General features: G+C 45.5%; 1 protein-coding gene across 1 annotated transcript; it reads left to right on the top strand.

Annotated features, from left to right (window-relative positions):
• The first annotated feature begins 5700 nt into the window (after positions 1-5700).
• SLITRK5 (SLIT and NTRK like family member 5) lies at positions 5701-11102 on the top strand. The gene is made up of 2 exons (XM_065649733.1): positions 5701-5773; positions 8218-11102. Exon 2 carries the CDS (start codon positions 8226-8228, stop codon positions 11100-11102), a length of 2877 nt encoding a protein of 958 aa, XP_065505805.1. The 5' UTR covers positions 5701-5773; positions 8218-8225.
• The last annotated feature ends 1722 nt before the right edge of the window (positions 11103-12824 follow it).

Genomic DNA, 12824 nt, shown 5'->3' with positions numbered 1-12824 from the left:
TAAAACAATGTTGGTTTATTAGCCTGATTACCTATTTGGAAGACATTTCTAGTATCTCACTTCTCAGATAGTCAGTAAATATAAATGTTTGATGACATGCCAAGCTCACTCTTTAGTTCAAATTACTTCTGTCTTTTTAGTATTTAACTAAAAAAGCATTTGTAAGGAATCACATGCCCTCTTGATTTCTATTTGGCTATGTATGCCTTTAAAAAAAATCTCTCTTCTGTAGACACATTTTCCATGCCCTAATTACCCTAGTTTCTTTCTGATCTTTAAATTTCATTTTAAGATCTTCTCTGAATGTATGACCACACATAATACAAAAGGAACTAACGAAAAAGCACATCTGTTACAATATTATTAACACCTGCCCACCTATTAGAACAATCCTGCCTAATACATCATAGAATCATATTTCACTTTTCCCTTTAAATCAGTACTTCTTTTATAATGGCAACATATAGTCACTTTCTGATTGACCACTACCTTAATATTTTTGTAATTTTGGATAAAATTTAATCTTCCCAGTTTATAGTAGAAGTTTTCATTCATAAATTTGTAGATTGCAGTATCCAATTTCACACCATTCCTATCAGTCCAGGCCAAAACAAAATAATACATAGATACATACGAATGAAATTCATAAATATTGACATATTAAAATATTGATAGTAACATTAAATTTGTAAATATTTATATAGTGTATATATATTTGTATATATATGTATCTTGACATAAATATAGGCACACAGATATAAATATGTATTTGTATATATATACATGTATATTTACATATAGCATTTATATACAAGTTTTCTTGTCTCATTATCTGGTTCTCAGAGAGACCTTTAGTTTTGTATGGTCTACAAATTCTGCCAGACCTGCTTACCTTATATCCTGAAATCAGTACCAAGTATATTACAAAGCATTGGGCTCAAAGCTGATCACCAAGGAACTCTACTAATGACTTCCATCCATTCAGGTAACTTCTCTCTCAACATTATGCGCTGTCTGAGCTTCTTGGAAGTTTTGGACTTGCTTACTTCTGGAATTGTATTTTATGTGTTGATCTTTTCAGCACTCTAGGATAGAAATTTTCTGGACCAAATGCTTTTGCCATACAGTACCTGATACACTGACGATGTGATTTCTCTCACCCTATTCCTACTTCCATTATATATCAAAATTTATATATACATTCTTACCAGAAACAGAGGCAACTTTTCCAGTAACTATTTAGTCCAGACCTATTCTATTCTTAATGTCCGCCCCATCTTTTAATATCCAGGCCACTTCTTAAGTTCTCATTTTACTTACACGGCTTAAGAAGTTTCTGCTATGTTCCAGTTTTCTGTGCAAGTTTTGGTTTAACAAGATTTCTGACCATTCTCAGTTTGGTTTTATACCATCTGACTTTTGATACAGATTTCTCCCTGCTGATCAATATATCTTTTTCATTCTTCATAGGTTTTGTGATTACCCTTAATAACTTGCTTAAGTTTTTTACCTTCCGGGAATTCTTTCTCATCCTAGTTGTTTGGGGGTTTTTTTGTTTGTCCTCTCCCAAATGTAAACATTCAATAGCGTTTGCAATTTCTAACACATGGTAATATCATGCCTTATCTGAACTCTAATTCTGGTGGTCCTTAATCAAGACTATCTCACTACACCTTTTTGTTTCTCAGTTTGCCTTTCTGAAACACTAGACTACAGTTACAGAACCTCCACATTTTTCTGTCTTGCAACTTCACATGAAGTGGAAAAGCTCAAAACCACCAGTTAAGATAATTACCTACCATGAGTTTTTCCTGCAGATCCTATAATTTGTTAAAATTAAGTCTAAGTTATCCTTGCCTCTTGCTTGCTCAGTGTCTGTTCCACAGAAGCAGCTATCCTCTATTACATTCAAATTCATACCATCCTCAACATCATTGGTTGAATTTTTTTCTGATATTTGCCTGTGAGAAAGCACACAAATTGCATAATCACACAATAAGAATTTTTCCTTTTTTCTTGTATTTTTAGGCATTATTATCCAGACCAAGTCTGTACCAGCAGATTCATAATAGATTGCATCCCGTGAAACTTTTTTCCTACCCTTTACTCAACAGTTTTCATTCAGACACTATCTCTTCTTCACTCTCAAATTTAACTTCATTGCACTCTTAACTGTTTTTACTCCTTATCAGTTTTGAATGCATTAACATGAAATTATTTCACCACCTTTTTTGTCTTTCCTAAACAATGTGTATTCTTCAGTTCCAATATATTTCACTTACAACTTTGGTACCTTCCAGTTTTCCCCTAATGTCTGCTTCCACACGCTGTTTCAACTGTTTCTGCTACTCTTATTGATTGAAGTACTATACAAAGAGTATAGACCTGCACAGTTACAAGTTGCTGCAGTTATAATCCATATATTCATAATATCCTTTTGCTTATCTGTCTTTTCTGCTATACCGTCCTCATTCACGTCCCTCTATTTGTATTCCATATGAGGACTAGATGAGTTACTTCCAACTTTCCTCATGAGTTTTTCAGTTTAAAGGTTTTTAGGATCTCTCGGTTTAATGAAAAAGAGATGAAAGGTAAATTAGCAAAAGGCAACACACCATAGTAATAAATAAATCTTTATTTCTCATAAATTTAGCAGCACTGTTTGATGTCTGTGTGCTCAGGTTGATAATGACAGTTCCAGTTCAAATATTCAAATATAACTTTCCACTGTAAGGAATACTTTCAGATTATGTAGACTCCATTCAAATGGAGTCTAATTCTTTACTAATTTCAGTAAGGAAAACAGAGCTGTGCCCTCATGCTAGTCATGCACTTGAAATAAATATTCTGCAAAACTATACAGAACTTTAAGGTGTTTTAACAAAAATATAATGTTAACCAGAATAAGAATGAATGGAATAGTAGCATAATAGTTCTACATCAATAACTATTTAAACCTTGTGTGTACTACCAAAATAATCTAGGAGTGTAACAACTTGGAAGTAAGATTTTATTAAATCAGATTTTCTATTCATTATACTTTTCAATATCTCATTAGCACAGGACCAGAATAATTAAACTGAAACATACATACAGTACTGACTTTTACAAAATGTTTTTTAACACAATTTCAGGTTTATAAAATGTCAACTTTTCCAAAATTGTTTCATTGAAAGAATTAACCTCAGCCTAGCTGCCAAGGTTTTTTAAAATATCTCTCCTATGAATAAAAAAGTATTTATGTGTGTTTGACTTTGTGTGTCAGAGAGAAAAATAGCATAGAAACACAGACAGATGCTATAAATATGACAAGCCTTAAAAATGAAAGCATACATGCATAAAATCCCATATATTCAAAACCAGAATTATTAATTCAAAACAAAAAATATTTTCAAAAATAGTCAGGTCATAAGAAACTCCTGTAAAACATCCCTACTTACAATCTGTAAATTCTTTTTATTCCACTATCATCATATATTTAATGTGGAATATTAGAAAAGCATTAAAGAGTGGAGGGGGAGGCGGGGGAAGTGCCCTGAGTGGTTTGGTATTCTTTTCCTGACTTAACATAGTATCTCAGAAATCAGGCTGAAGCCATACAAAACCTTCCACTGAAACAACTGGGTTTGCATCAAAACAGGAATGTCAGAGATTCTTTAATAATAGAAGTACTTCGTCCCACTAAGCAGCTTTCCAAAAGCTTTCGCAAGGTCAAGAATATTACCTGGTTTATATAAGAAAGTTGTCTTCCATCCAAACACCAGATCTTACTTATTTCAGGCCTAGGAAAAAAGGATTTGAGTCACACTCCTTTTATGTTTGCAAAGAGAAGAATACACCTTTTAGGGAAGGTTCAGCATTAAAAAAAAAAAAAAAAAAAGTGTTTCTTTACAATCATTCCTGGGTTTAGTATGTTGGGATCTTAAGATATGAGTTGACAGAGGTCTGCTGAAGATATAATAGATGTGATGAACTCACATATATGTATTCTTCCCTCTTTAGTGTTTAGACTGGCACAAGAAAACCTGTGAAGGCACAACTACGTCTAGTATTACCTTTTGACTTAAAGCTGGATGCCAAGCTCTGTGCTGTGCACATGGGATGTACTTTATGCACACCACCTATTTGATTTACATACTAAAATGTACACAGCACATCACAGTCATGAATACACAAATGCGAACATGTGCACATCTTTGCACGTATGCAATTAAATTACCTTTTTTCTTTGAAGATCAGCCAAATACGTAATTTCGCAGAAAATAAAAACCTAAAGCTAAACGTAAAAACCATCACCACTGCCACTGCCAGCTTTGCACACACAAAAATCCCTCCATGTTCCGTATGCAAATGAAATAACGGCAGTTCTTCGAACCGGCGACAAAGACAATGCAGTCGGCACAGCGTCGCCTACTTCGTCTCTCCGCGCCGCGACCACGAACGCCGCCCGGCAGCCCAAGGCCCCCCGGCCCGCCCCTGCGCGGCGCCCGCCCGCCCTGCGGGGCTGCCCGGGGCCGGGGGCAGCGCGCCCGCGGGGCGGCCCCTGTGCCAGCCGGCGCGGCCCATCCGCCGCCCTGCGCTGCCACCTGGCGGCGGTGGAAGGCATCACACCGCTCCGCGGCCGCGGGGACCGCCCGGGTATGGGGGGCGTCCGCAGAGTGGTCTAGTGGTTGCTGCTGCATCCCCACCCCGACCCCCTCCGCGCCCCGCGGCTGGAGTGGGCAGAGGAGTAAAGATACACTCAGCGCCCCAGACACACACCCCGCGTCCCCGGCTTCGGAGGATGCGCGTAGCGAAACCTGCCGTTTCCTTTTCACCGCGACCACCCAATTCCCTACGGTCTCCGCGGATGCAGCGGAGGCTCCGGCACAGTCAGAAGCAGCAGCGGCGGCCGCCGGGCCACTGGCTCCAGCCACCCGCTCCGCGCTGCTCCGCCCAGCCATGGCCAACGAGCGCCGCAGGGAGAGGACGGGGGCGGCTGCGCTGCCTCGGCGCTGCCTACCGCGGACGGCCGGGCCCCGGGACTACGGCCCGAGGGTTTGGGGAAGAGCGGAGGCGGCGTCCAGGGCGGCGGCGGAGCGCGGGGAAAGTTGGCCAGTGCTGGGGAAAGTGTGAGTACAGCCCCGGGGTGCGTGGGGGTGGGGGCGTGGCGGGGGCGCGGCGCTCGTATCGGCATGTGTGTGCCTGCGCGTGTGCGGTGTGTGACCGTGCGTGCGGGGTGCGCAGTGCCGAGCGGGGCCAGCTGCCCGCCGCGCCGTCAGCCGGGGACACCCGCCCCGCCGCCCTGCACCGCGGCCCTCCCCCGCGGACCCTCCCTCCCGCCTCCCTCGTCACCCCCTTCCGCCTCTCTCCTACCCTCGACACCCCCCGCCCCTCTCAGCCCCCCCTCCCCGCCACCGCCCCGCCCTTCCCTCCCACCGCTCCCCCTCCCGCTGCGCTCAGCGGCGGCGGAGAAAGCGCGCCCCTCCGCCGGCCGCCCCCCGCCCTCGCTGTGCGGGAGCGCGCCCCCGCGGCTGCTCGGGCACGCGTCCGTGCGCATGTGAGTGTGTGTGTGTGTGTGCGTGTGTGTGTGTGTGTGCGCCCCTGTGCGAGCGCGGGTGTCTCGGCGCCGCCTGCGTGCGGGGGGTGTTTGTGTGCGATCCGCACCGAGCCTCCCCGGCTGCCGCGATACTCGCCTCCGCCGCCGCCCCGGCGGCTCCGCGAAGCGCCCGCGCAGCGGGTCGGCATCTTCATGGGTTGCCACCATGCTTAGGCCCCGGAGATTTCGGGCGAAGTAAGTACCGCGATTGACTTTTCTCGCGCTCCCTTCCTCTCTCTCTTCTTCCTCCCTTCCTCCCCCCGCCACCCGCCCCTTCACCGCCGGGTCTTTCCTTGCTGTTGCTTTCCACCCCCAACCCCTCCCCCGTCCCCGTCCTCCCCCCCCGGAAAGCCATTTCTCCCAACTCTGGGTGCTGCTCAGTTGGGTGGCAGCGTCCGTCTGGGGCTGCTTGCTTGCTGCTGCTGTCGGCGGTACTGAAAGCTGCTTCGAGCCGGATATGCAGTGCGGTAATCTAAGGGCTGAACTCTTCGGGGAAAAAGCCACACACACACAAGAAAAATCCCGATGCAACCCCTTTCCTCTTCTCCCCTCCCCCTTTCTCTCTCTCTTCCCCCCCCCCCCCAATATGAACCTCTGTAGGGAGCTGGCGAACAGCAGCATGCAGTCATCAGAGAGGGGTTTCCAAGGCGGGATTGCAACCTTGCATACAGCCAGCTACAACTTTATTTTCTTCACCTCCCATCCCCCCTCCCTTCCCTTTTTGTCATGGAAAGGGAGAAAGGAGGAGGGAGGGAATATTGTATTTGCCTCCTTTACTAACCATAATTGAATTAAAGTTGTAAAATGCCTGGGAGTTTAACACTGACCAGGCAGGTTTTCAATAGCTTTTTTCTTTTTTTTCCTCCGAAGAAGAACTGTCAGTTAATAGATGAATGGATCTGATCAAGCTGAGAAAGAATATGAGAGATACATGCCTTTGAGTAAGATTTCTGCTGCCTTTATGCAGTGAAGCCTTTTGCTTTGAGTAATTCCGATCCAGTTGACGTCTGGTCAGAATTAAAGAGATTCGCCGAGACTTCCAGTTTCTTGCTGCATGACTGCCTTTGCTGCAAGTGCGAGATTTGCAGCCTTGAATCTGATGCTACAGGAGATGTCTTGCAGTACTGAGACTTGCCGTTTTTTAGGATGCGTTCCTCCAAACCAGAGTTGTGGCATGAGGATTGGAGCTCTGAGGTGGACGACAGAAAATGCAAGCCTGCTCCAAGATCCCAGCATTTACACCTGGATGATTTATTAGTCTTCCCCTACTGACACACACAATCCATTTATTTTCCCTATTCATATTGTTTTTAGACTAGTAGAAGAAAGCCACAAGGAGTCAAAAAGACTGCAAGAATGAGTGGATTTGGGATCTCTTTCCAGCTAGGTGAAATTCGGGTATTATATTTCTGACGTAGGTCAATGATAGGGTTTCCCTTCTACCCCCCTTGGCTTTTAATCAGCCTGGGTGTCTTCTCCCCTAAAGGATGAAGAGTACTGACAGCCATCGCTGCTTATAATCAGTAACTCTGATGCTTGGAGTGTTGGCGATGAGATATTTTCCTGAGACCTATTTAGATCTCTCCACTTCTACAAGGCTAGTTTTGGAGAATGTTGGGAATAAGCGTTATGTCAGATATGGCTGAGACTCCGAAGATGACCCACATGTTTTACATTTTTCACAATTTTTGGGTGAGTGGTTAAAACATTTCCTTTAAGTGTGTGTGTGTGTGAGAGAGAACTTAAGACATCTGCTTGATAGGCAGCTCTGTTACATTGTACATAACTCATGGAGGATGAGTGGGATCAGAAAATCAATTAAAATGATTTACTTGTGTAAAGATACAAAATTTCTCTCACTGAAGAGAGCTGCTAAGTGCACTGAAGTAGGACATTAACTTATTTCATTACTGAAGAATTCTGCCACAAAAGTCATCTAGGGGGTGCATGTGTGTGTGTGTGTGTGTGTGTATGTCTGTGTGGGTGGGTGTGCGCTTTGTAAATGTATAGTTAGAAAAAAAATAGAGTTTTAAGAAATGGTTGAAGTGGAGAATGTGTTGGTATTCTCTCTATTGAATTAAGCTGCCGTTTTCAGCACTGAGCATTTTTCTTTGGATTCCTACCAGGGCATTTCCACCACTGGTTAAAAATCAAGGTAGAAGGAGGGGAAAACCTTGGTGCGCTGTTCACTGGGGAGGTTCTGAAGGGAATGGGGGAGCTGGGTAATAGGGAAGGTGGGAAACCTCATAAAATGGTGCTTCTTTTCTCCTAAATTAGAACTGTGAAACTGAACTGACAGCCATTTTATGTATATTTATGGGGCTGGTCATGAAAAAGAAATCCAAGGAAGCATTGAAATGCACCCCACAGGAACAGAACCAGAACAATTCCTACTGTGACCTCACCTTTTTAAACACTGCAGGCATTTGACTCTCTAGGAGTTGCCTATCAACCTTTTAATCAATGCATGTCATCCAGTTTTCGAAAGTGTGGGAATTAGAAGTGACAGGAGGGGGTTTTTTTTGTTTGATAAACAATCCATTCTCTCCCCCACCAAAGACATATGTAAACTTTGTGTCCACTTTAAATTTTACAGGGCTATGCTATTATGCTGCTTTTTTTTTTCCTTACCCTTACAGGAGATAAAATGTACGCTTGCTGCTCTACAGTAACTTTGGAACAGGACCTCAACAAAAAAATGCATATCTGGATGCTGCAGACAATTGTATTTGCTTTAACATCGCTAGTCCTTTCATGGGCAGAAAGCATCGAGTATTATGGGGAAATCTGTGATAATGCATGTCCTTGTGAGGAGAAGGACAGCATCTTAACAGTGAGCTGTGAAAACAGAGGAATCATCAGCCTTTTTGAGATCAGTCCACCAAGGTTCCCTGTCTACCACCTCTTGTTGTCTGGGAACCTTTTGAACAGGCTCTACCCAAACCAGTTTGTCAATTACACGGGGGCTTCGATTTTGCATCTGGGTAGCAACGACATACAAGACATTGAAACAGGGGCCTTTCATGGTCTGAAAGGTTTAAGGAGGCTGCACCTGAACAATAACAAGCTGGAGCTTTTACGAGATGACACTTTCCTTGGGCTAGAGAGTTTGGAATACCTACAGGTCGATTATAATTATATTAGCGTCATTGAACCCAATGCCTTCAGCAAACTCCATTTGCTGCAGGTGCTGATTCTCAATGATAATCTCCTCTCCAGTTTGCCCAACAACCTTTTCCGTTTTGTGCCCTTAACTCACCTGGACCTGAGGGGTAACCGGCTTAAGCTGTTGCCCTATGTGGGCCTTTTGCAGCACATGGATAAAGTGGTGGAGCTGCAGCTGGAGGAAAACCCCTGGAATTGCTCCTGTGAGTTGATTGCTCTGAAGGATTGGCTGGACAGTATCTCATACTCTGCTCTGGTGGGAGATGTGGTTTGTGAGACCCCTTTCCGCTTACATGGTCGAGACTTGGATGAAGTCTCCAAGCAGGAGCTTTGCCCCAGGAGGCTCATCTCGGATTATGAAATGAGACCGCAGACACCATTAAGCACCACAGGGTATTTTCACACTACCCCAGCTTCGGTCAATTCAGTGGCCACTTCTTCTTCAGCTGTTTACAAATCCCCCTTGAAGCCCCCCAAAGGGACCCGCCAACCCAACAAGACGAGGGTGCGCCCTACCTCCCGCCTGCCCTCAAAAGATCTGGGATACAGCAACTACGGCCCCAGCATTGCCTACCAGACCAAATCCCCGGTGCCTTTGGAGTGCCCCACTGCCTGCACTTGCAACTTGCAGATTTCTGATCTGGGCCTCAATGTCAATTGTCAGGAGAGGAAGATTGAGAGTATTTCTGAACTGCAGCCCAAACCCTATAATCCTAAAAAGATGTATCTGACGGAAAACTACATTGCTCTGGTACGCAGGGCAGATTTTGTGGATGCTACTGGGCTGGATTTGCTGCACCTGGGCAATAATCGGATCTCGGTCATTCAGGACCGGGCTTTTGGGGATTTAACTAATTTGCGAAGGCTGTACCTGAACGGGAACCGGATCGAGCGGCTGAGCCCAGAGCTGTTCTATGGGCTGCAAAGCCTGCAGTACCTCTTCCTGCAGTACAACGTCATCCGGGAGATAGAGGCAGGCACCTTTGAACCTGTCCCCAATCTTCAGCTCTTGTTTTTGAACAACAATCTTCTCAGATCTTTGCCAGGGAACATTTTTTCTGGTTTGTCTCTCTACAGGCTGAGCCTGCGGAGCAACCACTTCTCCTACCTGCCAGTGAGCGGGGTGCTGGACCAACTGAAATCCCTGCTGCAGATCGACCTGCATGAGAACCCCTGGGACTGCACCTGCGACGTGGTGGGCATGAAGCTGTGGTTGGAGCAGCTCAACACCGGTGTCCTGGTGGACCAGGTTATCTGCGAGTCCCCTAAGAAGTTTTCCCAGAACGACATGCGGGCCGTCCGGGTGGAGCTGCTGTGCCCCGACTACTCGGACATCGTCGTCTCCACGCCCACGCCGTCCCCGGGCCAGCTGCCGGTCAGGACCACCCCTTCCTCCTCCACCGTGCGGCTCAACGGTACGGCGGCGGCGGGCGGCTCTGCGCCCGCGGGCGGTGCCGGCGGCAGCAGCTCTTCGGTGCCGCTGTCGGTGCTGATCCTCAGCCTGCTGCTGGTCTTCATCATGTCCGTCTTCGTGGCGGCAGGGCTCTTCGTCCTGGTGATGAAGCGGCGCAAGAAGGGTCAGGGTGACCACGCCAGCGCCAACAACTCCGACGTGAGCTCCTTCAACATGCAGTACAGTGTCTACAGCGGCGGCCACCAGCACCACCACCCCCACCTCCAGCAGCACCCGCCACATCGCGGCGGCGGCGGGGGGGGAGGCGGCGGGGGGAGCACGGCGCTGCCCAAAGTGAAGACCCCCGCCGGCCACGTCTACGAGTACATCCCGCACCCCCTGGGCCACATGTGCAAAAACCCCATCTACCGCTCCCGGGAGGGCAACGCGGGAGAGGATTACAAAGACCTCCACGAGCTCAAGGTCACCTACAGCAGCCACCCCCTGCAACCCGGGGGGGGCGCGCCGCCGCCCCCCCCGCCCCCGCCGCCCGGCGGGGAGGATGCGCCCGTGCGCAGCCCCGCGTACAGCGTGAGCACCATCGAGCCGCGGGAGGAGCTGCTCTCCCCGGTGCAAGACGCCGATCGCTTTTACAGGGGCATTTTGGAGCCCGACAAACACTCCTCCTCCTCCACGCTGGGCACACCCGGCTCCACCCTCCCCGACTACCCCAAGCTCCCCGCCGCCTACACCTACTCCCCAAACTATGACCTTAGGCGTGCCCACCAGTACTTGCACCCGGGGCCGGGGGACGGCAGGCTCCGGGAGACGGTGCTCTACAGCCCCCCGAGTACTGTCTTTGTAGAGCCCAACAGGAACGAGTACCTGGAGCTAAAAGCAAAACTAAACGCAGAGCCGGACTACCTCGAAGTGCTGGAAAAACAGACCACATTCAGCCAGTTCTGAGACACAGCTCCCCTCTCCCCCAGCCACAGCAGCTCCTTCTCTAGAGTATTTGTATTTAACAACCACACGCAAAACAAAGAAACGTAAATGCTGACCTCCTCCCCCCTGCCTCCCTACTTTTTTTCCCCTTTTAATTCATGTTATTGTAGGGTGAAGTGCCTTGGCACAGGATTTTTCAGCTTCGGTGAATGATTTTGAAAGGGTGTGCTGTTTATTTTATTTTTTATTTTTGTTTTATTGTGTTTGGAAATAGGAAACCACCTATTGTGTAAATTGGGCACAACACTGGTATTGTGCATATGTCCGTATGTGCTTGGGGAAGGTGGTAGGATGGTCTTGTCAGGTCATATTCAGGTTACAAATACAAAATTAATGGTCACCTTTTTTTTTTTCTTTTTTTTGTACAGAGATTTTTAAATTTTGTTTTCTTTCTGGTTGAAGAGTACAGCGCACATTTTCCCCTTTTAGCCATGGGTGAGTCTAAATGGCTTTTATGGAGAGATTAGCACACCCCGACTTTAATACAAGGTTTCCTTTTTTTAAGGATGTGTTTGTATGCTTTCTGGACTTTTGAATTAAAAAAATATATTATGATATTTAAAAGGATCACTGTAGATGTGGAAAAATCATTAAAGAGTGCAGAGATATATGATCCATAACTGGTTAGTGAAAATAACTTATTGATGAAATATAAAAAATATTTTATTGTAGCACCTATTTTTATATGCACATTAGCATTTCTCTTTCCTTCACTATTTTAGGGCCTAATCCTGCAAATTCTAACTTGCTTGAGTGTCTTTACTTGTGAAAGAAGCCCCAGCTTAGGCCTTCATCCTGCAGGCACATGAACAACTTTACCAACGTGCATAGTTCGTAGACTCACTCATCGAGCAAAGTTAATCAAATGCCCAAAAGATTACAATAAAGGATGAAGAACTATTCTTACAAGTAAAACTACTGGGATGTTTTAAGTGTTTTTTATTTTTTCAGGATGGGGTCCAAAGTCTGCTGATTGCTTTAAAGTGTTGCGCTACACCAAGAGCTTTTTTTCCAAAGCTGATGTAGTATCAGGAGGAGCTTTTAAATCACTACAGATAATGCCAATTATGACCAAATCGTAACAGACAATCCAAGACATATAATTTAACCACAAGAGAAAAAAATAATGTTCCTCTATTTTAAAATTACCTTTTGGCAACCTCTCGCTCAGGCGTCTGGTTGGGCAAACTAGTGAGGGACATGTAGAAGATATCCGTTTTACCAGGAAAAAAGTGTATTTCATTTTTGATTTGTCAGTTTTCTTTTTTTTTTTTTTTCATTATTTAACCAAATTATAATGGTTTTACAATCATTGTAGCCATTTTCTGATTGTTTAGTCAAGTAAGATTGCACTTGTACAGATCCACATGTTTACTGGTATCCCGAAAGACCAACTTATGGACTGTACACATCTATATAAAATGTCTTTACCCCTTTGGGCAGCAGGCAATGGCAAAGATATTCATATACACAGCATCACTGTAAATGAGACAACTGATGTCTCACATGTATCCCAGCACATGTGATTTTTTAATAGTTTCTGAATAAACACTTGATAAATATTTCAAATGTCAGAACATGAAGTAATGAGTACCTGAAGTTTAAAATTTCTTGCCAAAATTGTCTGTTTGTGTGTTGGATTCTCTTTGCTAGCAATTATGGCTCATCAGAAAGATCTAACAT

Source organism: Caloenas nicobarica, chromosome 1, assembly GCF_036013445.1.
Source record: "Caloenas nicobarica isolate bCalNic1 chromosome 1, bCalNic1.hap1, whole genome shotgun sequence".
NCBI lineage: Eukaryota > Metazoa > Chordata > Aves > Columbiformes > Columbidae > Caloenas > Caloenas nicobarica.
The sequence above is the reverse complement of the archived record's forward strand: the minus strand, read 5'-3'. Positions and strand labels throughout refer to the sequence as shown.